Source organism: Paroedura picta, chromosome 5, assembly GCF_049243985.1.
Source record: "Paroedura picta isolate Pp20150507F chromosome 5, Ppicta_v3.0, whole genome shotgun sequence".
In the NCBI taxonomy this organism is placed as follows: Eukaryota; Metazoa; Chordata; class Lepidosauria; order Squamata; family Gekkonidae; genus Paroedura; species Paroedura picta.
In genome coordinates this window covers 16,233,964-16,260,089 of record NC_135373.1, presented here as the reverse complement: position 1 = coordinate 16,260,089, position 26,126 = coordinate 16,233,964, and the positions used below count along the sequence as shown (strand labels likewise).

General features: G+C 49.4%; 1 protein-coding gene across 3 annotated transcripts; it reads right to left on the bottom strand.

Annotated features, from left to right (window-relative positions):
• Nucleotides 1-207: 207 nt before the first annotated feature.
• Nucleotides 208-25,805, bottom strand: LOC143837142 (cell adhesion molecule CEACAM5-like). Of its 3 annotated transcripts, XM_077336659.1 has the most exons (9): nt 25,781-25,805; nt 22,586-22,740; nt 16,423-16,776; nt 11,540-11,830; nt 8,123-8,380; nt 7,187-7,459; nt 2,299-2,547; nt 685-734; nt 208-461 (listed from the first exon to the last, which is right to left on the bottom strand). In XM_077336659.1, the coding sequence occupies exons 2-8, from the start codon at nt 22,647-22,649 to the stop codon at nt 700-702; spliced, it is 1,524 nt and encodes a 507-aa protein (XP_077192774.1). In that variant the 5' UTR covers nt 22,650-22,740; nt 25,781-25,805; the 3' UTR covers nt 208-461; nt 685-699. The 3 variants fall into 3 exon arrangements, with proteins under 3 accessions (XP_077192774.1, XP_077192773.1, XP_077192775.1); XM_077336658.1 differs by lacking the exon at nt 25,781-25,805 and having other exon boundaries at nt 22,586-22,814; XM_077336660.1 differs by lacking the exon at nt 25,781-25,805 and having other exon boundaries at nt 209-458; nt 22,586-22,814.
• Nucleotides 25,806-26,126: the final 321 nt, after the last annotated feature.

The window sequence follows — 26,126 nt, the reverse complement described above, 5'->3', positions numbered from 1 at the left end:
GTTGTCACTGAAACCTTTGCTGCTGGTCTGTGGAATCTTAAATTTGTTCTTTGGTGGGTTAAAATCTATTTAATTATTCTATAACGAGTGTTGAACCAGAGGCTATTTCAGTTCTTGGGGGTGGGGGGAGGACTGATTATTGATAGAAATGAAGCAGGAAACTCAGGTTCCTTCTTCCAGAATCAGAATACTTTTATTGGCATAAAGAATTGACAAAACCAAAAATTAACATTTTTATGCAGTTACATTAGCAGTTTTATGCAGTAACATTTATAGGAAGTTACATGCCGAACAGTTGACTCTTAGAACGGCTGACAGGATCGAGTTCCTTCTTCCGTTGTGTGGTTTACTAGCCGTCCTGCTTGATCTCTGGTGTGGCTGTGGATCTCTTCCCTTTCCAGGAATAAGTTGGGAGGGAGTCCCAGAAGTAAAACATCCACATCATGCAAAGTTCATCCCTGCTAAAAGCGAGAGCGGGAATGACATGATTTCTCCAGGCCCTACTATCTCCTCTCAGGATGGAATGGAATATCCCACAATGCATCTGGATTCATGCTTCCCCTTTCCCATCCCACTCAACATACCCAACATAGCCAAGCTTTCTTGTTCATGGCTGCAGATGTAACCGGGCCCAGGTGAGCAGGAAACTACTGCAGCCTTTGGGATAATCCTGTTGGTACTCACCATGGCCCAAATCACTCAGGGTTTCTGTGTTTCAGTGTTCCTCCACCGTCCTATGTGAGTAACAAACATATATATATATATACATACATACACACACACACATACTAGAATTAAAGCCTGTTGTAGCTGATACAGCGGGCCCTAGAATGGGGGAGGGGGGAATAGCAAAGAGAGAGGGAGGTAGAAAGGAAGAGAGTGATGAAGATAGAGAGATACAAAGAGAGAGAAAGAGGATAGGGGGAAAGGAAAGAAAAGAGAGGGAAAAGAGTGGTAACCAGAAATATAGGTAGAAGGGAAGAAACTAAGGAAGAGAGAAATAGAAAGGACAATGAAATATAGAGAGTAAGAGAGCAAGAAGAAGACAGAATTATAAAGAAAAAGGGAGAATGTAAGAGAAATTAAATGAGGGAGAGAAGTAGAGGTACACAGGGAAAGAGGGAGAGAAATATAGAGAGCAAGGAAAAGTAGATGATGACAGAAAGAAATGATGAGAGGGATAGAAAGAGAGGAAGAAAGAGACAAAAAGACAGATACATAGAAGAAGAAGAAGAAGAAGAGTTGGTTCTTATATGCCGCTTTTTCCCTACCTGAAGGAGGCTCAAAGCGGCTTACAGTCACCTTCCCTTTCCTCTCCCCACAACAGACACCCTGTGAGGGAGGTGGGGCTGAGAGAGCCCTGATATCACTGCTTGGTCAGAACAGTTTTATCAGTGCCGTGGCGAGCCCAAGGTCACCCAGCTGGTTGCATGTGGGGGAGCGCAGAATTGAACCTGGCATGCCAGATTAGAAGTCCGCACTCCTAACCACTACACCAAACTGGCCTAACCACTACACCAAATAGAGGGAGAGATGTAGGAAGAGGTAGAAAGGAAAGAGAGAAGCCCCTCCCTCCCGCTGTGCCTCCCATTGGGCCGGGAAGTGAGGCGGCATGAGGGCTTCCTGGTCCAAGGGGGAAGGGTAGCCATCCCTCCCCACCACACCGCTGTGCTCCTGGCCGGAGCTGTTGAAGACGGGGACTGTCCAGACATTGCGCGCATCCCGATTGGCCTGAAGTCCGGACAGTCCCCATCCACATACCCCTTACTCTTTTATTTAATAGCACAAGCACATCTCTCCCCATTCACAGGGTGAAGGGCTGTTGTTTAATCCAAGAGGAAATAGAGCAAGGGTCGCCACCACCTTTCCAGGGTCTACCAAGTGTTTTTAGGAAATGGGTGGGGCCACGTGGAACTTTTATTTATTAATTAATTAGTTTAAAAAATTTCTTAACATTTGCCCAGCGTGGCTTCTGATTGGCCATCAGAGATTTGATGGGTGTGCAGATTTTGGCAGCAGCTGCCACAAGGATTTTTGCCACACGACTGAAAGTAACCTGTGGCAGCCATTTTGTAACTGGCTTCACCTCCAGCAGCAGCCATTTTGAAGGATCTCCCAGGCTCAAAAAGTCTGGGATGGAGGCAGAAGGCCAAGGTCTGACAGATAATGTCTCAGATCCACGGCAGGCAGAGAGCTCATCCTGTCCACTCATTACCGTGTGTGATTTTCAGAGATTCAGGGTGATCGCTCCAAATGGGTGAGCAGGAGGTACTGCTGGCTGAAATTCTATTTACTCACCCTTCACCTCAAGCTCCAGGGTGGTATTTCTCAAATGTTGGGTGCTCCCATTCTCTGCTTGGCAGGTATAATTCCCACTGTACTCCGAAGCAAGATCCAGAGGGAGGCGTTTTGTTTGGTCAGGCAGAAACTTCCCATTGAGAAACCAGATGTAACTGGCAGCAGGAGACGAGTTGGCGCGGCAGGACAAGTAGAGCTTCAGCTGCTCCCGCTCAAAAACCTGATGGATGACAGGAGGATCGGGTCCATCTGTGGCAGAGAAGTGCATGAAATGACTCAGCTGGGATTCGAGCCAGAGATGAGCCACAGACTCTAGAACAGGGGTAGTCAAACTGTGGCCCTCCAGATGTCCATGGACTACAATTCCCATGAGCCCCTGCCAGCGAAGTTTGACTGTCATAGAAACTCATATCCATGACCTCGATCTCTCAGCTTAACCAATCTCACAGGGCTATTGTCAGAGTAGAACTGAGAACTGTGTCTGCTATCTTGAAATCCTTGGAAGAAGGGTGGGATGTTTTAAAATGCTATTGACCTTCCTGCATGTAGTAAAGTAGCTCATCAGGCATAAGGTTTAGTGTGCTAGAGAACAACCCGCGGGGACCTTTTGAGCATGACTCCTACACACACAGATGTATATACCAGTATTTTGAAGTGGTACCTTCCAGAAATGGACTGTACAATCTGCTACATTATTCTGTAGAAAACACAGGACTGTATATTTTCTTTTCAATGCTGGACCCAGATTGGTCAGGAATCCTTTATTCCTTTCCTTTTGCAGCTAGAAGTCATGAAACAGTGCCGAAGAAGAAAAAGAGTTGGTTCTTATATGCAGCTTTTCTCTCCCCAAAGGAGTCTCAAAGCAGCTTACAATCCCCTTCCCTTTCCTCTCCCCACAACAGACACCCTGTGAGGGAGGTGAGGCTGAGAGAGCCCTGAGATTACTGAAGAAGAAGAAGAGTTGGTTCTTATATGCCGCTTTTCTCTAACCGAAGGGGTCTCAAAGTAGCTTACAGTTGCCTTCCCTTTCCTCTCCCCACAACAGATACCCTGTGCGGGAGGTGAAGCTGAGAGAGCCCTGAGATTACTGCCCGGTCAGAACAGCTTTATCAGTGCTGTAGCGAGCCCAAGGTCACCCATCAGGCTGCATGTGGGGGAGTGAGGAATAAAGCCCGGCTCTCCAGATTAGAAGTCCGCACTCCCAACCACTACACCAAGTGGGCCAGCTGTGTGGACTGGCTTGATCCTTGGGATTTCTAATTGCTAATTTCCATCCTCGCATGCATCGCCTAAGCCAGGGGTCCCCAATGTGGTGTTTGTCAACATCCTTTGTGGAGTCCACCTAGGGTTTTTAAGAAGTGGGTGTCATGCTCCCTCTGATACCTCGCGTCTCTGAGGGGTTGCCACAGCAACAGTGGGCATGGCAGGGTGGGGATCTCTCCCATCAAACTATGGGAAAGATTCCACTAGCTCTGTAGATTTTTAAAAACATTGTCTCAGCAGAAGATGTGAGCATCACACAACGATCTGTGCTGTGTGACTGAAGTGAAGCTGTGACGGCCCTGCTCCACTTGCTTTCTCGCTGGCGCCCCTGACTTCATGCCGCCCACTGGGGGGCACTGCCAGTAGCAGCTATGCAGTGCCACACCGAGGGGGAGCCCCAGCCATGGCGGCCGTTGGAGAGCACCAAAGGTGAGCCAGCGGCAGAGTAGCAGGGCAGCCCCTGAGGCAGCAGCCGGGGAGGAGGACGAGGAAACTATAGATCAGTGAGTCTGACCTCTGTTGTGGGGAAGATAATGTAGCAGATATTAAAGGGAGCGATCAGCAAACATCTGGAGGACAATTTGGTGATCCAAGGAAGTCAGCATGGATTTGTCTCCAACAGGTCCTGTCAGACCAACCCGGTTTCCTTTTTTGACCAAGTGACAGGTTTGCTGAATCGTGGAAATTCGGTTGATGTCGTTTACTTGGATTTTAGTAAAGGTTCCCCATGATGTTCTGATGGATAAATTGAAGGACTGCAATCTGGATTTTCAGATAGTTAGATGGATAGGGAATTGGTTAGAGAACCGCACTCAAAGAGTTGTTGTCAATGGTGTTTCATCAGACTGGAGGGAAGTGAGTAGCGGGGCAGCTCAGGGCTCGGTGCTCGGCCCGGTACTTTTTAGCATTAATGATCTAGATCAGTGGTCCCCAACCTTTTTGAGGCTGGGGACCGGCAGGGCATTGGGCCGCGCCCGCGGTGGCCGCACCCGCGCGGGCCACGCCCATGCATCGGGTCGCGCCTGCGGGGCCGCACCCGCGCATTGCGCATGCGCAATTCGTGGGCGCGGCCCGCACGGGCGCGGCCCGGCCCTGATTTCCTCTTCCCGCTCTCCCGCAGTAAGAAGCTTCCTGAGCCGCAAGCTTGTGGCCTGGGAAGTTTTTTACTGCGGGGGAGGGGCGGGGAGAGGGAGCCGCGGCCCGGCGCCATGGCCTTCGCGGCCCAGCGCCATGGCCTTCGCGGCCCGCAGATTGAGGACCAGGGATCTAGATGAAGGGGTGGAGGGACTACTCATCAAGTTTGCAGATGACACCAAATTGGGACGACTGGCAAATACTCCAGAAGATAGAGACAGAGTTCAACGAGATCTGAACACAATGGAAAAATGGGCAAATGAGAACAAAATGCTATTTAATAAAGATAAGTGTAAAGTTCTGCATCTGGGTCAGAAAAATGAAAAGCATGCCTACTGGATGGGGGATACGCTTCTAGGTAACACTGTGTGTGAACGAGACCTTGGAGTACTTGTGGACTGTAAACTAAACATGAACAGGCAGTGTGATGCAGCGGGGAAAAAGGCAAATGCCACTTTGGGCTGTATCAACAGGGGCATCACATCAAAATCACAAGATGTCATAGTCCCATTGTATACAGCACTGGTCAGACCACACCTGGAGTACTGTGTGCAGTTCTGGAGGCCTCACTTCAAGAAGGACATAGATAAAATTGAAAGGGTACAAAGGAGAGTGACGAGGATTATCTGGGGCCAAGAGACCAAGCCCTATGAAGATAGGTTGAGAGACTTGGAGAACAGGAGGTTGAGAGGGGACATGATAGCCCTCTTTAAGTATTTGAAAGGTTGTCACTTGGAGGAGTGCAGGATGCTGTTTCTGTTGGCTGCAGAGGAGAGGACACGCAGTAATGGGTTTAAACTACAAGTACAACGATATGAGCCTCTTGTGGCGCAGAGTGGTAAGGCAGCCGTCTGACAGCTTTGCCCATAAGGCTGGGAGTTCAATCCCAGCAGCCGGCTCAAGGTTGACTCAGCCTGCCATCCTTCTGAGGTCGGTAAAATGAGTACGGGGTAAACGGTAATGACTGGGGAAGGCACTGGCAAACCACCCCGTATTGAGTCTGCCAAGAAAACGCTAGAGGGCGTCACCCCAAGGGTCAGACATGACTCGGTGCTTGCACAGGGGATACCTTTACCTTTACCTTACAACGATATCGGCTAGATATCAGGAAAAACATTTCCACAGTCAGAGTAGTTCAGCAGTGGAATAGGCTGCCTAAGGAGGTGGTGAGCTCCCCCTCACTGGAAGTCTTCAAGCAAAGGTTGGATACACACTTTTCTTGGATGCTTTAGGATGCTTAGGGCTGATCCTGCATTGAGCAGGGGGTTGGACTAGATGGCCTGTATGGCCTCTTCCAACTCTATGATTCTATGATTCTTTGATTCTAAACGAGCTACACCAGTCAATAACCACAGTCCCCTTTTATTCCAAAAATAAAGTATGCCTGAATGCAGACTAGCTGTTAAGTGTTTTCAAACATATTTTCTTCAGTGGCAAACTATGAATGGGATATAATAAATATCAATTTAAAGTTAATAATTTCCAAGTATCTGTATCTGTAACCGCTCCTGCGGAGCGGTAATAATAAAGCAGTAAGGGCAAGTTGGAAGGGGCAAGGCCTGTCCGTGATAAAAACTGAGAGGGGCAAATAGCGGCTCCTGATTGGCTCCTCCGAGTGCCACTCGGGGGCCGTGTCCAATGGCACAGCTCCCCATTGACCATTTGGCCCGCCCTGGACCGCTCAGATGGTTCGCTGCCAGGAAAGGAGCAGGAACCTTGGCCGGGGATGGGGGCCCGCAGGAAAGGAGCAGGGATGCCGCATCGAAGACATGGAGGCCCCGCTCCTTTCCTCCTGCTGAGGCAGCCACCTTCCTCATCGGGGCAAGGGTTCGCAAGCCTCACGGCCCGCCTTCCCCCCACGCCTGTCGCTACCGTGCCCAGCCGCCTGCCATCACAGCCCTGCTGGAGGTAGCAGGGGGTGCCGGCAGTGCCCAGGGACGTCCACCTTCTGTCCCTGCCGAGCCATCCAGGACGCGACGAGCCACCACCACAATGCAGGCAGTCGCCCCCCGCTGCCCCCCACCCATCCACCCACCCACTGTGCTCTTCCTCCCCCGCCCCCCCATCACCCCCACGAACCGCCACTAACCTGCCACCACTCCACCACTGCTTCCCTGCCCCATACACCCCCACCCGTTCCCCCACCACCACCACAAGTTGCCGCCCCGCTCACCCTCTCCACTGTGGATCCCCCGCCCCACCCACAGCTACAGTAAACAGCTACTTTGGAGGGTGGGTTCGAGGACATTACCCTTCCGAGGGCCGTCCTGCTCCAAAACCCCACCCTCCTCAGACTCCACCCCCAAAATCTCCAGGTATCTCCCAACCCAGAGATGACAATCCTATGATCTAGAGATAGAGATGCCTAGAAAGTAGAAACCCACATCAAGATCAGTCATCAGTGGCCCCAAGTCGGGTTGGACTTACAGGCTTCCAATTGCCACTGACTGCCACTGACAGACTGATATCGGCTGACTCTGTCCAGACTTACACAGGATATCCAGCCGGTGGGGCTCACTGAAGCTGGAGGAGATGCTGTTGGATGCTCTGCAGGTATAATCCCCAGAATCGCTCCGGCGACACGGATTGAATGTGAGATTCTGGTGGTTGTTGGTCAGAACAAGGGAATCTCCTGGTTCCAGGTACTGGTCTCCCTTAAACCAGGAGTAAGAAATGGAGCTGCCCACAGCAGAGCATGTCAAAGTGATCGGCTGGTCTTCGGTGGCAACAGAGGGGCCAGTGACCCTGACGTCACGCACTTCAGCTGCAGAGAGAGGAAAACTGAAGAGGCAAATGTGTTTCCTCCTGAGTGTCCCCCTAGCCCCAGGATTGCAGATAAAGGTAACAACTCAGTGGGTACATACAGACAGAGATGAAAGGCCGCAATGAAATAGACATGAATTGCAGATCTAAGCAGACAAAATGGAGTCACAACAGTCATGGCAAGAGTGTGGAGATGCATTGCTCTTGACAGTGCTGCTGGACTCCGACTCTGATCTTAGTAAGTTTTGTCTACTCAGACTGCCAGCAGCTCTCCAGGGTCTCAGGCGGAGGTCTTTCCCATCCCCCCCCCTCCTGTCTGGTCCTTTTAACTGGAGATGCTGGGGATTGAACCAGGGACCTTCTGCATGCCAAGAAGACACACTATGGCCCCTCTTCATGGCTCCAGAGTCTCAGAGGGCGGCCTTCCAGATCACCTACTGCCCAGTCGCTCTTAACTGGAAATGCCAGGGATTGAACCTGGGACGTTCTGCATGCCAAGCAGAGGCTCTGCTCTTGAGTCACAGTCCCCCCTGAGTAGACCAAGGATTGAGGAAAAGCTCCCAGCAGGGCTGCCAGCCCTTGACTCAGCTTGTCCCCCCCCCCCGTGGTCCTCAGGGCCAGTCCCAGCCCAGGCAGAGAAGGCCATCCCCTCATGGTCACTCACCTCCTTCCACCTCAATTTCCAGCGTGGTGTTCCTCTCTTGGAGAGTGAGGACATTTGTGACTTGGCAGGTGTAATTCCCCGAATGCTCTGGGGTGACGCTCCGGATGAGAAGGTTAGATTGTGAACCGCACTGTATCCCATTTAAAAACCAGGTGTAACGGGCATCAGGGAAAGCATCGACTTTGCAAACCAGACTGAGGTCTGAATGTTCTTTGTAAAGCTTTTCAGTCGGGCGGATCATAGGAGTTTCAGGTCCATCTGGGAGGGAAAACACACAACCTGAGGGACCGGCTGTCTCCTTATGCCTCCCGGAGGGCTCTTTGCTCTCTGGGCATGAATTTGCTGGTCATTCCTGGGCCCCAGGAGGTTCACTTGGGTTGTTGATTTTAATGCCTTTTAAAATGTGATTTGATTACATATGCTGGAAATTGTTCGGCAGCTGGCCCTTGGAAGGATGGACAGGTGGAATACAAAATTTGTAAATAAATAAATATGTTAGGGTGTTTTAGAGGTCATCTAGTCCAATCCTCTGCTAAGTGAGAGTGTCCAAAGGAAGAACAGATTCCTTCTGAAGACCTTCAGTGAAGGAAAGTGAACAGTAAACAAGCAGTACCCCTGTTCTCTCCCCCCATCAGTTCTCAACAGCAGGAAACAATGGAACCTCCAGTAACCGTGGAAGTCTGGCTGCCTGAGTCAACAAGTCAAGGTTGGTGCTGCACCAAGAAACCAGCTGTACATATTTGGGAGAGTGAGATGCACACGGAGAATTACTCAGCCTGGCTATACTCTCCTGAGTATATGAAGTGGGACAACACCTTCTTAGGCTCCCTGAGATTCCAAGGAAAATGGTGGATGGGTGATATTCTGCAGGGGAAACCAATGCAATTTACATATCAGAAGTCCCCCAGCCTTTTTGAGCCTTTGGGCATCTTTGGTAAGCAAAAATGCAAAATGGCTGCCAGAAGAGGCGGGCTCAACCACAAAATGTCAGGGTGTGAATTCACACTCGACTCTGCTAGGCCAGTTCCACATGGTGAAGCCTGTGCCAGGCTGCTGGTGGAGCAGCATGGGGGACACTGTTCAGCGGGACACCTGGTGTCCTGCTGAAATGCATCCCCACAGGAAACAAAACAGCAGCGGATTAGTTCCGCCATGTGGGGGGGCGCAGGGGGGTTCTTTGTTTTGCAGGAGGTTTGGATTGTGTTCCACGTAATCCCACATTGCTGCAAAATAAAAATGAATGCAAAGCGCTGTGAAGCCAACTGGTGCATTCTTTGCCCTCTTTGGGTCATCGTAGAACAGGGAGGGACAGGCCCTGCTGGCCCCTGGAGTGGCTAAGGGAACGCAGATTCTCCCACATTCCCTTAGCCATGGCAAATTGAGGGCTCGATCCATGGCAGGCCAACGAGGGAGCCTGCCTAGCAGCTGTGTCATGTGGAAGCAGGGATTTGCCCCACTTCCATATGTATACCCTCTCAGCCTTTTCCACCCGTGCAGAATCAGCCCTTTAACAGGTTTGTCTGCCTCCAGGTGGGGCCTGGAAATATCTGCTGCTGTTACATCTGACCTCCAGACTTCCGAGGTCTGTTTCCCTGAAGAAAAATGTCTGCTCTGTGTACTCTCATGAGGTCCCTCCCCAAACCCCATCCCAGCCCCCACCCCCAAAGAAATTCCAGCTATTTCCAACTATTTCCAACTCGAAGCTGTCCTGCTTAGGGCTGTGTGCTTCGGCTCAGCTCGGCCGCCTCAGCAATGACCGAAGACTGAGGCGGAACGTAGGAGGAGCCGCCCCTTCTCTCTGCACCATAGCACTGGCCTCCTCAGGCTTTGGTGATCGCTGAGGCGGCTGAGCTGAGCCGCAGCCTACAGCCCTAGTCCGACTCTTAAACATTTTAGGCACAAGCGCTCTTTAATGGGATTTGCAAAAGGAACTTATTGTGAAAAATGTTTTGTTGACTACACAGTGCTGGGCAAGGCCCAGGAAAAGTGGTAATGGGCACCTGTCCAAATAACCAAAACTTTTATGGGTTAGAAAGTCATTGGTCAGGAGTAATGTTGGTAATTGGTAATAATTGCACTTTCAGGAAGGGTGTGATTCACAGTGTCAAAGGGGGATTGGAGAAGGCTTTGGGGAAAAACAGGCCTTTGGGCCTGGCTTGGACTCCAGGGCACAGAGGTTGACTCTTCTCTGGAGAGGGCCTTTGCTGCCCTCTCCAGGGATCCAAACTGCAGCCAAGAGCAAAGAGGAGAGCAACTGTAAGACTCTTGTCTGGGATTCAAGGCCAAGGGGAAGGCGTTTAAAGACGCCAAGGGGAAGGCATCCAATTCCAGGTGGATACGGGATCACCGGCATTTCAGTTCTATGGCTTGATGGTTACATTCACCAGCTGCATGGTTTTATTTTTATGGCCATTCTTTCTGTTCCTTATGGTTCTGTTTTTATGGTCATTTCTTATGGCTATATTTTTATGGTCACCCCTGTTCTTATTGCTTTCTGTTGTTACCATTTCCATGGGGATGCCCTTGGGGATTCTGCACCCGTCAAGATACGGTCCTTTTCTGGGAGACGAATGATGGCTTAATGGTTAGACCAGAGGTAGTCAAACTGCGGCCCTCCTGATGTCCATGGACTACAATTCCCATGAGCCCCTGCCAGCGAATGCTGGCAGGGGCTCATGGGAATTGTAGTCCATGGACATCTGGAGGGCCGCAGTTTGACTACCCCTGGATTAGACTGTGTGACCTGGTGCAGATCACCTCTCTGCCATGGAAGCTCAGTGGGGGTCCTCGGGACCAGTCATTCATTATCAGCCCATCCCACCTCACAGGGATGTTGTGAGGATAAAATGGAGAAAGAGAAACCGTGCATGGTCTCCTAAGCTTAGAGGCTGGGTGGGACCAAAATAACCTTAGATTACATAGATATGTATATATTGTCAACCGTTTTCCCAATGGTTCCCAACGTGGTGCCCTTGGGCACCATGGCACCTGCCAGATAATTTTAGATACTGGGCGGGGCCAGCAGAGCTTCTGACCACTTTCCAGGTGTTGGGCGATGAGTCCTTCTTAGCTAGCCCCCTGATGTATAGTTGTGTGCAGGTGAGAAAATAGTTTAAAAATTATGTCCATTCTGAAAACCATCCCATAAAACAGAGCTCCCACTTGAAAGCCTGAAGAGCTACAATCAGAGTTATGTATAGCCTCACTCCTTGACATTTTGGGATTGGCTCCGCCTCCTGAGGCAGCCATTTGGTTGTTGGAAACTCTGTGTCCAATTTCCAAAGGTGCACATTGGCTCAAAAGGGGAGGGGGGATCTCTGTTCTACCTGCTCACGTTTCTTGAGCTCAGGTCTGAAAGACCAGCGGGCATCCCCACCCCCAGCAGCCCAGAAGCACAAAGGAGACACTTGCACTCACAGATCACATCGATGAATTTGACGTCGCTTATTTCGGTGATTCCTGAATTGGACACTTCACACTGATAGCGCCCGGCATCGTCTCGGGTGGCGCTCAAGATAGAGAGAGTCCGGTTATCCCTAGAGAGGCTCACCCGGTCACTCTTCCCGAGAGGGCTGCCGTTCCGGAACCAGCGGATTTGGATGGATCCTCCAGAGTGGTTCTCGCAGGTCAGAGCGACAGATTCTGTGCCCTCCACAGGGTAAGGGCAGGGGAAGGCCGACACAGTGGGTTTTTTCAGCATCTCTGCAGCTGGAGAAGACCCAAGGGGACAGTAAGTGGGTAGGAAGGGTGCGCATAGCGTGGAATTGTCAACCCTGGGCTCAGAATTCCCGGAGATTGGGGAGGGTGAGATTTGGGGAGGGGAGGAGAGGGACCTCCACAGGGCATGATGCCCTCCAGCCAAGATAACCAAGATGATCTGTGCCATCTGGAGCCCAGCTGTAATGTCAGGAGGTCTCCAGGCTCCACCTGGAGGTTGTACAACAACAACAAAAACCCCACTGTGTAGTAACAACAAAACTAAGTAAGAGTTTATGCAGTTTGGAAAAATATATTTGATGCTTTAAAAGCACAAGCACAACATTGCAATACTCCAAAAGGGTGTATTTGTAGGAACGTCACTGGAAATGCCAAATCCAAGGAATGGCTGCATTTTGCTTGTGTGGATCCCAACCTCCCTCACAGTCCTTCACATGTTTTAGTTGTTACTCAGCATATAGGGCTGTGCACCATGGCGCTGGACGCCTCGGGATTGAACAGCCGAGCACACAACCCTACTCAGCAATGAAATCATGAAGGTCTTCATCAGGGCATGAATGTTATCTAGAGCAGGGTAGTCAGCCTGTGGTCCTCCAGATGTTCATGGACTACGATTCCCATGAGCCCCTGCAGCAAATGCTGGCAGGGGCTCATGGGAATCGTAGTTCATGAACATCTGGAGGACCACAGGTTGACTACCCCTGCTCTAGAGGCCTTTTTGGCACTTCTTCGGTTGGGGTCCACAGAGGAAGCAGCCATGAGCAAAATGCAGGATTTACCAGTTCCTTGTTTGGATTTGGCGTTTCTGGCAGCATTCCTACTGTGGCATTCCTACCATTGGCATTCCTACCATTGGCATTTCCAGTGGCATTTCTACAGTTACACACTTTGGGAGTGTTACAATGTTTATGCTTTTATTTCTTTACAAATATAATAAAGATATATTTGTATTCCGCCCTCCCCTCAGGGTGGTTCACATGGAATGTAAACAGTACATGGAAATTTGTTTCTTTATAACATATAAAATGGACAACAACAATAATTACAGTAACAGTAGCAACCATAACTGAAGGTTACCGTCTACAGCTCGAATAGGTCCATGGTTCAGTTGGGTGCATGGATTTTTGGGAGGGAGGTTCAGGGGCCCTGCAGATGTTGCTGATTTTGGTCGACCTCAACCCAATGCCTGGCCAGAAGAGCTTCCTTTTGCAGGCCCTGCGGAACTACTTTAGTTCTGTCAGGGCCCTGATCTCCTTCTGGAGCTCATTCCACCAGGTGGGGGCCAGGACGGAGAAGGCTCCGGCCCTGGTTGAGGCCAAGCGGGCTTTTTTGGGCCAGGGATCCTTAGCCAGTTGGCGGTGGCAGAGCGCAGAGGTCTTTGAGGGGCATAGGCAGAGAGGCGATCCCTCAGGTACACTGGGCCCTGACCGCCTATGGCCTTAAAGGTAATTACCAGAACCTTTAGCCTGATCCAGAATTCAACTGGTAGCCATTGCAGTTGATGGTGGATGGGGTGAATGTGGGACCTCCACGGTATTAATGTGAGGACCCAGCTGCTGCGTTTTGGACCAGCTGTAGTTTCCGGATCAATGTTAACGGCAGGCCTGCATAGAGCGAGTTGCAGAAGTCCAGTCTAGAGGTGACCGTTGCATGGATCACTGTGGCTAGGTGTTCCGGGGCCAAGTAGGGTGCTAGTAGTTTGGCTTCACCAAGGTGGCAGAATGCTAGCCGTGCTACTTTTGTGACCTGGGCTTCCATTGTGAGGCAAGCATGCAGGATCATGCCCAGGTTCCTGGCGGAGTGAGCCATTGAGAGCTGCACACCATCCAGGGCAGGCAGACATGCTTCCACACATGGGCCCTTCCTACCCAACCACAGGACCTCCATCTTTGAAGGGTTGAGCTTCAGACGACTCTGCTTAAGCCATCTCCTCACTGCTTCCAGGCTAATGCTTCTGGGAGAGAGTCAGGGTCATCATCTGCATATTGCTGACAACCCAGCCAAAACTGCCATACCAGCTGGGCAAGAAGGCACATGAAGATGTTGAATAAAATAGGATAGAGGACTGCTCCCTTTGGGATAAACTTTTCCCATATTGTATAAACTCTTCGTTATGTTGTTACTACACAGTGAGGGTTTTTTTTTTCTTTTGTATAACTGCAATATACTGGGTACCCCATTTTGTATTTTTGGCTCTTCTCACCTGGAGGTTGGCAACCCTAGCAAGGGCAGACTTCACTATCTTAGTCCTTTCACTCATTCTTCCTTGTCCTGGAACAAGCAGACCTATGATGCTGCCTTGCACTGAATCTTTATAAAGGAGAAACCCTGTACTACTGGCATACGAAGAACATCAATGAAATAAAAGTGTGGCATCAAGAGGCTTGTGGCCAAAACCTTTTATTCATTAACCCGTCTAGTGATGCCTTTCCACAGTAATGTTCTTTTCTTCCAACACAATTGTTACCGACTTCTGGCTCAGTTTTGATCAGTTGTACATACATAGATCTTCTCCAGACACCACTCTAAATTATAAATGATATCAACCATCAATTATTGCAGAGCAGTGGTTCTCAGCATACCTGATGGTGCAACCCCCTTTGGGGCACCAAGGCCACTGTGGCAGCGGCAGCCTCGGAGACCCAAAGGGGGTCATAGGATTGCATGCTCCAGCACACTGACGATCATGGAAGGCCAAGAAAAGCCTGAGTGCGGGCGCTTGGCTGGTACATCGCTGGCACTCCTCGCCACTGTGGCACTGCCCACCTTGACCTTCCGTGATCGCTGAAGTGGCCACGTGCAACCCTCGCGCCATTAGGAAGGTGGCCACAGGGGTGCAGCGGCAACCCCTGGGGAAAGGGTAGAATGACCCCTCTAGTGGTCGCGACCCCCAGGTTGAGAACCGCGGTTGTAGAGGATCATTTTAAAATGTATAGTCAAATCAACAGAGAAGCAGAAAACATTTATTTTCTAAAGCAGCAGTTCTCCACCTGGGGGTGGGGAACCTTTTGGGGGTCGAATGACCCTTTCACATGGGTTGCAGCAGGCGAGCAGCTTGGCTGGGGGTCACCGCCACCATTGCTGCTCCTCCTGCAGGTGCCCACGCTCGGCCACCAGCCACTCCTGCAGTGCCCCTGGGAAAAAAAACAATTTATATGCAATCATGAACAAGGGATCTTCACGCCATTGGTCAGTTTTGGTTTGATTTCTGTGAAAGAACCCTTGCATAATTTTATGGTTGGGGGTCACCAGAACATGAGGAGCTGTATTCAAGGGTCTTGGCATTCAGAAGGTGGAGAACCACTGATCCAAAGTGAGGTGAGTGTTGACTCTAGAACAGGGGTAGTCAACCTGTGATCCTCCAGATGTTCATGGACTTCAATTCCCATGAGCCCCTGCCAGCAAATGCTGGCAGGGGTTCATGCGAATTGTAGTCCATGAATATCTGGAGGACCACAGGTTGACTACCCCTGCTCTAGAACAGTGGTCTCCAACCTTTTTTCAGCTGGGGACCGGCAGGGCAACTGCCCCGCCCGCGCATCGCGCATGCGCGGCCGTGCCCGCGCATCACGCATGCGTGGCCGGGCCGCACATGCGCGGCGCGGCCCTGATTCCCTCTCCCCCCCTCCCGCAATAAGAAGCTTCCCGGGCCGCGAGCTTGCGGCCTGGGAAGTTTTTTACTGCGGGGGGTGGGGTGGGGAGAGGGAACCGCAGCCCGGCACCCTGGCCTTCGCGGCCCGGCACCGGGCTGTGGACCTCAGGTTGGGGACCACTGCTCTAGAAGATAAATATGTATTCTGCTTCTACATTGACTAGACTGTCCATTTTAAAAAATGATCTTGTTATAACTTAGAAAAGTTGGTGTCTGAAGAAGACTATGTGAATACAACTGATTGAAAACTAGCCTGAAGCTGGTGACAGTTTATGCGGGAAGAAAAGGACATTAGTGTGGAGAGACAGATGAGTCAAAGAATAAGAGACTTGGGCAACAGACCTCCTGATAGGTCACTTTGTTTTTGGATGTTTTTATGCCAACCGTACAGGGTTTTTAAAAATGTATACCATATTGCTCTGTCCCTTCCTATCTGTCCTGAATCAGAGCACTTGTCCATCAAGTTCTTAGACAGGAAGCAGCTCTGTAGGGATTCCACTAGACCGTTTTCCTATCCCCTCCTGCCTGGTCCTTTAAACTGGAGGGGCTGGGGACTGATCCGGGGACCTCCTGTGTGCCAAGCAGAGGCTCTACCTCTGAGTCACAGCCCCTCCCCACTTTGATCTCCCCAAACCCCTCCCCCACATCCAAATCAGACAGAGAATGCCCTGAATGAGGGGTTAAATGTAGGAGAGAGGAGAAACAGCAACAAAACAAAAACCACACACTATACCTATATGCGCACTCCCCTTTTCAGAAAGAAAAGGTGCCTGACTGACTCTCAGTGAGGGAGGCCCCTCCAACTGAAGACCAATCAGAGGCACAGAGGTGAGCATGCCAGCCCTCTGATTGGCCCTCAGTGAGGGAGTGAGTCACTGAGAAGCTAAGGATTTTATATGGTACAATAAACAGTGGAAGGAAAAAAACATACCCAAGACTTGTATCTGCACACTTCCCTTTTCAGAAAGACCCATGCTTGTGGTCTTTAACACTGTATACTTTCCAGTGTCATTCAGCGTCAGACTTCTGATGTGCAGGGAGCAGTTTGAACCTCCGGTCTCCCGCCCTGTATAGCCTGGACCATTCTCCTGCCCAGATGATGAAATATATACAAAGATCCGGTTTGGGGGCAAATCTTCTCCTCGAAACCAGTTGCATGAAAAAATGTCGGTGCTTCCTCCTGGAGTCAGAGTGACCTCCTGGCCTTCCACTGGCTGTGGTGGGTTCACCGTAACAGGGATATCCTGGGCCTGGGTTCGCAGGAAGCAACAACTCAGGACGGCAGCTGCAGGGGAGGGGGGAGGAAAAGGAAGAAGCTTTAATTTTAGGCAATGAAAACTGGGTCCGGGGAGGGAGATATGAAGGCCGGGAGAGGCACAGGGTGCTCTGAGCCATGAGGTGGCCTGAAGCAAACGGGCTGGCAGTCCCTCCGGCTCCATGAAAGGGGTCTCCCAGTTGCAGAGTGTGCCCTTTGATGGAGCAGACCACAAAGCCAGGCGGCTCGATGCCTGTCCGTGGAAGCCTCCTCTGCAGAAGGAAGGAAGAGCCTGCCCAATGCTTAGCTCCTGGAATGGTGGATTCCTCAATGTGGAAAAAGGAAATCGCGAGGCACAATGATGCAGTCGTCTTCTCTAGGTTTATAAGTGAAGAGGTTATAACATAAAGTCTAAATGGTCAAACATAAAGAATCAACCAAAACGGGATCCTAGGTTAAGTGACCCGCTTTCTGTTCTATCTTCGTCAGTGGTTGCTCTGCAAAATGAATAAACAAGTAGACAATATATGCATGTAAAATTTCAAAACATAGTTCATAATTTTACAAAGCAGCATAACATACCTTCCAATATACTGTCACAGTAGTAATCGTAATATCACATTGGCAAAATGCTCATAATCATCTGGGGATTTCATAAAGTGCCCCTGAGGGCTACCTTCATTTAGTATTTATAGAGAAGGTGGCAGTTACAGGTGTAGTCAATTATTTAAAGGGGCCAGATCCATTAAAGTAAATAACCAAAACAGATTTTTACAAAAAACAATTGTAATCAATGTTGACATTGACCCCCAGGCATCACAGTATTCAAATGATGAATGAAAAAACTTTCCCGTTGTTGAAAACGGGAAATAATTGACCACACCTGTAACTGCCAGCTTCTCTATAAATACTAACTGAAGGTAGTCCTCATGGGCACTTTATGAAATCCCCACACGATTATGAGCATTTTCAATGACCAGTCCTCCAGTTGTGTCCTGAAAAAGGGATATGTGGTATAGTGTTTAAGAATGGCAGACAGAACCGGGTTTGATTCCTCCACATGCAGACAGCTGGGTGATCATATTTCTCTTTGGGCTGTTCTTGCAGAGCAGTTCTCTTAGAGCTCTGTCAGCCCTACCTAATTCACAGGGTGTCTGTTGTGGGGAGAGGAAGGGAAAGGTGTTTCTTCAACTGCTTTGGGACTCCTTCGGGTAGGGCAAAGCAGGGTATAAAAAAACCCAGCTCTTCTTTTCTGAAGATACAAATATGTTCATCAATCCAGGAGATTTTAAGGTCTAATGCCCATTGAAACCAGAGGCCTTCCTTATGGGATTAATAGACAAACGACTAGGAAAAAAGCCACAGAACTTTGTTTTTATGCAGGAGGGCAGGATGCTGTTTCTGCTGGCTGCAGAGGAGAGGGCACGCAGTAATGGGTTTAAACTTCAAGTACAACGATATAGGCTAGATATCAGGAAAACTTTTTTCACAGTCCGAGTTGTTCAGCAGTGGAATAGGCTGCCTAAGGAGGTGGTGAGCTCCCCCTCACTGGCAGTCTTCAAGCAAAGGTTGGATACACACTTTTCTTGGATGCTTTAGGATGCTTAGGGCTAATCCTGCGTTGAGCAGGGGGTTGGACTAGATGGCCTGTATGGCCCCTTCCAACTCTATGATTCTGTGATTCTGTGATTCTATGACAGCAGCAGCAAAATGGAAAAGTTTGGCAGAGGTGGATAGTTATTACTTTGATAAAAGACCATATCGACTTTGATTACTAACTGGAAACCTGTTCTGTAGGGCCTCTAAAACGGAGCTTTTCCGCCAGGTTTATGGTTGAGGCCAGTACAGCCAGGGATATCTATATGGCCCCCCTTCCGGTGAATTCTGAGACAGGTGCAAGTGCTCCCGTCCATTCCAATGTGAATTGTTGGGGTATTGAGAATAGTGATGTTTTTTTCTGCCGTACCTTCTTCTCTCTTTTGATCTGATTACTGATTGTCATTTTTTGTTGGGGTTTTTTAATTAGGGTTTTATGGGGTTTTATTCTAATCTATCTAATCTACAAGCCATCAAGGAGTGGTGGGTAATAAATCTAAATAATAATAATAATAATAATAATAATAATAATAATAATAATATTTATGCAAAAAGGAAGAAAAAATGGACTGATGCTTTGTGGGTTTGATGATTAAGGAAAAAGATCTAGAGAATGGAGAGGAGAACTTTTTTTCTTTTTTATAATTGCAAAGTATGTAATATTATTCATATTTGTTGCACAGAAAATCAGAAATCCATCCTTTCTATACCTGTATATTTATTTTCTTTTTTCTTTAGTATTGTAGTTTTTATCTTTTTTTCCAAAAAAACTTTTCATTAAAAACTATTTTAAAAAATAATCTACATAGCCCATCGGACCGTTAGTGACCAATGAGAAGCCCTTGTGAGTATGAGTCATACCTGGCCCGACCCACCTTCTAAAATCTCTTGATGGGCACCAGGAAATTGTCAGCAGGGGCTATTGATATCCCCATTAGGGGCCCGGTGTTGTTTTACACCTGTCATGGGATTGGGATCCAAATTATGCACATCTAAACCAGAGAACTTTTGCAAGATATCATTTAGTAGCCGGAGTTAATATAAGCTAATTGGGGTTGTGGTCCCAGATCAAATGCCCCCAATGCTCCTTTGCACAGGATTCTCATCCAGAATAACACACCCCAAATTAGGCCATTAGCTAATCAGCCAACTAATAACAAGCATTGTTCAGTTAGCTCAAGGTATCATGTGCAGTATCTCACTTTGTACAAAGGTTTGGGAAGGCCACCTGCAGCTTTACAGAGGACACTTCACAGAGGGAGACCCAAATGCTGACTCAATCACTGTGGTGGCACCTGTAAATTCTTCTAAAACAACTTTAAAATACTGTTTGTGTGTTTGACTGCAAGAGTTCTGCCACTGTTGCTCAGGCACTGTGGCTCACAAGCAGACGAAAGCACCGCTTTGCTTAGGGACATTCATGGTCAGCTGCCACCCCTCCTCTCTGTGCCACAGTGCTGGTCTCCTACATGACATCTTGGGCTTCGGTGATCTCCGAAGTAGCTGAGCTGAGCCGAGGAGCACATCCCTAGTCAGCAATACATTCAGTGGGCTGGTACAAGTTATTAATGGGGGGGGGGGGAGAAAATACAAGCTTTGTTTTCCAAACAGCCCTTCTGCGTTCGCTTTTGGAAGGCCATGGGTTAAAACAATGCTGTTTTTAAAGAGTGTTTTTATTTTTAAAAAGCTAATACAAAATGATAAAATTCTGAAAAAGAAATCATATTTAAAAAATCAAAGAAAACACTTGGAAAGCAAAGCAAAGACCAAAAATATATAGTAACAATAAAGTTTTTGAGCTTTTTGGCAACAAAAACATATACAATTAATCTAAACATATATTCATAACAAGGTTACTCACTTATTCTAAAACTAGTAAATAAGTCCGCTGCAGTCAAAATGCAGCGGGCGCTAGCAGGGCGCGCCATGAGTGCGGCGGGGCTGTGCGGGCCTGCTTAGCAAGACCAGGGTCATCCTGTCGGCCGGGCGCATACCTGTTTTGTTGACGGCAGGCTAGATTCGCCACGGGTGGCGTCGCAGGAGCTGGGCGATGTCCCTGTGGCGGCGGCTTGGCTTCTGTGGCGGCGGGTGCTGGCTGGCGGGTGGGGCGAAGTGTTGGTGGCAGCGGCAGCTTCACGCCTCCCGACGCGCCAGGCCGCCGGCAAAGGAGCAACTGCTCGCGGCTGGAAATCGGAGGGACCAATCGGTAGGCGCTTTGCACCTGCCGATTGGTCCCTCCGATTGTCTGTCCAGAGGAAGAGTCCAATCCGGACCCTTCCTCATCCCGGACACATCCCGCCCCAGAACCCCTTACCGTTTTATTTAGTCTGCGGCGCCCACGGCCCCACGGGTGGTGTTAAGATTATTCCAAAATTATAGCAGAACATCAATTATAGCAGAACATGCTTTTTTAATCTCTAAAAATCTCTCTACTATCTGGCTTTTGTAGTTTTCTTGTGTTGTGGGGCCGTATTCAGGTAGGTTTTGCTCATTATGTTTTACCTGCATCTGTTGCTGGCATCTTCAGAGGTCTAGCACTGCCAGATGTGACAGATGCAGGTAAAACATAACGAGCAAAACCTACCAGAACACGGACCCACAACCCAAGAAAACTACAAAAGCCAGTGAATGCTGGCCATGAAAGCCTTTGACAATACATTCTCTCTATTAACCTCAAAACCAAATATATTCTTATTTCCTTTACTCCTCAAAACCACAAATCATCAAGTTGTTTGTTTTTTCTTCCTTTCATGAAAGAAGTCATCAGGAGGCTTCCAGTTAGCAAGGAACGGAGCTACTGACGTTTCTCTAATCGAAGAAGCAGGTTTGGCCACCTCTGCAAATGGTTAAGCAATGCTCTCAATCTTGGGAAGCGACCCAAGATTCCTGCTTTTGTCTTTCTGGGAAAACATCGGTGGGCAGGGAGTGCGGTGATACCCTATTCACTTTTCAGTATGCAGTGGGGACAGTTGCTATGGGATTGGAATGATCGCATAGCAAAACCATCTTTTGGGTTCTATTCCAGCAGGTAGCCAGACACAACAACTATATTAAAAGAGCATTTGCATGAAAAAGACTTGAGTGTATCCCTGTGACGCTCATTTACCTGGTGGCAGGGTGAAACGTCACTGCTGGACAATGCCTCCCAAGGAAAGACTAGCAAACTGGTGGTGTCAGTTCCTAGCTCCCCACCCTCTTCTGTTTAGCGGGTGTGTGTGAAGTGCTGTCCCTGCCTGAAGGCGTCTCAAAGCAGCATACAATCCCCTTCCCCTCCTCTCCCCACAACAGACACCCTGTGAGGGAAGAGAGGCTGCAAGAGCTCTGAGAGAAACCACTGTGTGAGAACAGAACTGTCAGGACTGTGACTAGCCCAAGGTCCCCCAGATGGCTGCATGTGGAGGAGGAGTGAGGAATAAACCCCAGCTCACCAGGTTAGATGCTGCCACCACTACACCATACTAGCTTTCCATGCAAAATCCCTTTTGGTTGATGCTGGAGCCAAGGAACAGAAAATCTTGAACAATCACAGTGTCTTCATTAAGAATAGATTCAAATGGGAAGCCATGTTGATCTGAAGTAGCACAATAAAATCAGAGTCCAGTAGCACCTTTAAGACCAACAAGGATTTATTCAAGGCGGGAGCTTTCAAGTATAAGCAAGAGTGCACTTGAAAGCTCACACCTTGAATGAATCTTTGCTGGTCTTAAAGATGCTACTGGACTCTGATTTTAGTGTCTTCATTGTCAGCCTTATGGTTGTGTGATTCTCCAGTAGTCGTCACTTTGGTCCTCTTGATATTCAGTTGTCACCCTGCTTTGCCAGCTGCTGCTTTAACCTTCATCAGGAATCATTTCTAGGCTTTGCAGTTTTTCTGTGGAGCCACCTGCATATGGTTAATGTTCCCTCCACTCACTTCCCCTCCACCTGAAATCTATTCCCATCTATCTAGACCAGACTCTGAACCTTTGGAAATGCGGAAGTTTCGTGCCTCTGCCCTTTTGGCTTTAGAGGTCACTGAGCTTTTTCTATAATATAACAATAATTTGATAATATCAATAATGACCCATTGCACAGGAGGAAATCCCCAAAGCTTCCCATGGTCAGGGTTTTCCAGGGGAGAACGGGTGCATGCAGCACCTACCAAAGGGCTATCCCAACGATGCATTCATGCTCCCTTTTGGACCCCCGAGGTCTCTGATCATTGTGTGACCCCCCTTCCCACTGCATGGCCTTGACACCTCACCTGCTAAAAGCCCCACTGGGCAAGAACTCTTCCATCTAAGGGTGTTGTATGTCCAGCTCATCATCACAGGAGTCGCCTCGTCAAGTTGGAAACCTGGATTCGCTCTCTGTAACCAGCTTCTTTGCCTTCCGTGCCACTCACTGCAAAATCTGTGCCTGTCTCGGTATAGATGACAAGGAACTTGGCTTCCACCTCCTCTCAGGATTAAGTTTCCAGCGAATATTGAATTCTATTTCCTCCACTCCTAGCAGTTCCCCGTCTGACCTTAGATTACATCATTCCAGCACAAGGGAGCACTGGGGCGGGGGGGGGGGGGTGAACGGCACAGAAGAAATCAAGAGAAAAAGGTTGCAAGCAGCAGAAGTCGGTCACTCCCCTGTCATATGAAATGGTAGGGGAAGATATTGACACTGTGGCAGCAGTAGGCTTATGAAGGCCAACTGGTTTGTGCCAATCTTAACGCTTGAGTGATGATATGGAAGGGGGAATCCAGCTGGCCTGGGACTGGCAAGGTTCCCTGCGCAGCAGATGCCCAGTCCCCACACACCCTGTGCATTCATTCCCTCTCAATGTTCAGGGTCGCTCTAGGAAGGCCACCACCTGGGCACTGCTTCCAGAAGCTGATAAGCAAGTGAAACTATTGAGTCATGTTGAGCTGCACACAGGGCTGTCTGTGCAGGCTTCCACCCTGTACCCCAGGCAGAACCTCTTTGCGATGAAAGCTGCCAAGTGGACCTGGGAATCCTCTGGAAGTACAGCTCATCCCCACAGAGATCTGTTCTTCTGGAGAAAGAGGGGGGACTCAATAGCACTGTACCCCACGGAGGTCCCTGCCTCCCCAGGCTCCATCTCCAAATCTTCAGGAGTTCCTCAACCTGGATTTGACAACCCTCCCCCCATCCCCCACTGGTGGCTGAGTGGGGGACAGGGCTGCCACCCCTAACTACACTCCTTCACCTCATCTATATGTTTGCTTCTCAAAGCAAACTCCAGCCTTGTTCTAAAGTCCTTTGCACCACTTTGAAATCACATGCCCTCCTGTCCGCAGAGGAACACTCAAGGTGGTTTACAATGCCATACAAAGGCAATGCGATAATTTTAAAAGAGTATAAAGCAATCAGTGGCAGCCTTTCTCTTCCCCTGAAGCAGGACCACCTGGTGGTGCCTCTTCAGTGGTTCAGGAGGGAACCTTCCTGCCTTCCTCGACTAGCCCTCTGCCTACAAAGCTGGCATTCTGCAAGGTGGGTGCCCTCCACTCTCTGGAAGTGCTTCCAGACCTGGGAGGTTCTGGGCCCCCGAGGCTACTAGCAGCCTTGTGAGTCCCCTGAGCTGCCTCCTGTGAGGAGCTCTGGGTGGATATACTGTTTCCAGGGGTGGGGGCAGAAGGAGGAAAAAGATAGGCAGGGGGTTGAGATGGCGGGGGGGGGTTATACCTCCATCTCTCCCTCTTGCTCCACCCCTTGTTCCTGCCCCCCCCCCCACACACACACAGGCTGGCTGGATCCTGGAGGAGACAGCAGAGTCAACTGGTGGGCCAGTCTGTCCCACTCCTCCATGGCTCTCTGCATCCCTGGACAGGCAGGTCAGGCCCCCAAAGCACAGCCCAAGGGACAGATCAGACAGCTCCTCCTGCGGGCACCATGCCTTGGTGGCAACGACAGCCACAGGAGGTGCTGTGCCAGCACCTGCCCCTCCCTGTACCTCTGAAGGGGACACCTCAGCAGCCACCTCAATAAAGAGACCCTTGCGGGTGCTCTTTATTGCCCCACTCCAGCCAGAGGTCGGAGTGGTAGAAGGTGGTGCCAACGCAGGCCTCTTCATAGGGGTGGGGGGGGAGGATGCAGCCATCCCCCTCTGCCTCCCTTCCCCCCCTCCAGTCTTCCACTGGGCCTTGCCCCCAGGGCCCCTCTGCCCTTCCTGCTTGCCACTCATCACTGTGACCCTTGGTCAAACTCTGTCTGACTTCAGGTACAGGGAAATTAGAGGCCCTGAAGGCACTCCACTGACACCTGGTATAAAGAACTCTGAAAACTTGTTATGATACCTCCTCCCAGCTATTTTTTTGCTTGCTTGGAAAAGCCTAACCTGGCGAGACTTCTAAGGAGATTTTTGCTGCTCTCTGTCTTCTGTTGAGGGTTTTAACCAACCAGAGAAACCTGACGCTAAACTTGGCTAGCTTTAAATGACCGAGCTAACCTTGAGCAGGAAACAATGAAGTTCAACCTTTTTAGAAAGTTAGGGTAAGGTTTTTTTAAAAAAACCTGACTATGACACCTAACTAACAAGTCTAGGAAGAAGTCCGCAGAGATGTGCAGCAGCAGACGCCCGCCTCTGCCACTAAGACCCCAAGAGACTGCTGAAGTCCTCTCTCTAACAGGAACAGCTGACCTTCCAATGGAGAAGAGGCACAGCCCCTTATAATGAAGGAGTCCTACTTGCCTTTTTTCTTATAAATCCAATCCCGAGGTAGCTAATTAAGGAAGGAACTTTAAAATGTTTCCTGAAATACTCTCCCCTAGTACCTATTTAGAGGGGAAAACCTGACTGGGTACCTCAAAAGGAACCAAGCAGTGCCCCCCAGGCCACACCAACAGCAGCAAACCAGACCCACCCAGGGAACCACGGTCCCCAATGTAGGCAACCCACAACAACAACAAGAAGAACGGATTAAATTGTTAAACTGTAGCAACAGCACTGCAATATGAACCAGGCACAACAAGCAGTGCCCTCCCAGGCCACAACAACAGCCTAAACAGCAGCAGAGCAGAGCAGAGCAGAGCAGAGCAGAGCAGAGCAGAGCAGAGCAGAGCAGAGCAGAGCAGAGCAGCGGGCCAGCCACCCCCGAAGTGGGCAATCCCCACCATAACAAAAACACTGAGAATCAATTAAAGCTTTTTAAAAATGTAGAGGGCAACAGCACACCAAGAAGAAAAACCAAACAAACCGTGCTGCTCCCCGGGACACAACAGCACTCAGTCAGAGCAGAGGGGAAAAACAAGAAATAAACACCAGGAAAAACAAAACAGCGAATCCCAAGCACCCCAAAGCACCACCAGATCTGACCCCATCCACAGAAACCCAAAGAATTGTTAGGTTTAAAAATAAGAAGTGAAGCCAAGTAAAGTGTGATTAAAAGTGAAAAGAAGAGAAGTGAGAAAGCAAGAGGGAAAAAAATCAGTAGTCCCTCAGGCAAACCGTTCGACATCTTCTCCAGCTATGAAGATCCTCCAGCACTCAGCGCAGCAGCAGCAGCAGCCAAGCCCAGCACACTCTCTGGGAGTCTGACTCAAATAGTCTCCTCTACCAGAGCAGCAGGTGAGAACACCCCTTGGCCATGCACAGAAGATTTTCAAAATGGAAAAACCTTCTATTATTACCCAAGAAATGTTTTTTCCCCTCCAAATCTCCCTCTCTATAGGCTAACTCCCCCCTCCGCCTATTCCCCCACTCTCTTACCTTGTCTTACTTTGCAGGAAGCAAGCTTTGCAAGCTGCAAGACCTCATCATTGCAATGCATTTGCAGATGCAAAATGCATTGCAA

Excerpts from the sequence above, each read along its gene's own strand:
- LOC143837142 (XM_077336659.1), bottom strand. The coding sequence starts at position 22,649 with ATGATGAGCTGGACATACAACACCCTTAGATGGAAGAGTTCTTGCCCA. Across the intron at positions 16,777-22,585 it reads CCCAGTGGGGCTTTTAGCAG|CTGCCGTCCTGAGTTGTTGC; the intron begins GTGAGGTGTCAA and ends CCTCCCCTGCAG. Across the intron at positions 8,381-11,539 it reads CAAATTCATCGATGTGATCT|ATGGACCTGAAACTCCTATG; the intron begins GTGAGTGCAAGT and ends TTTCCCTCCCAG.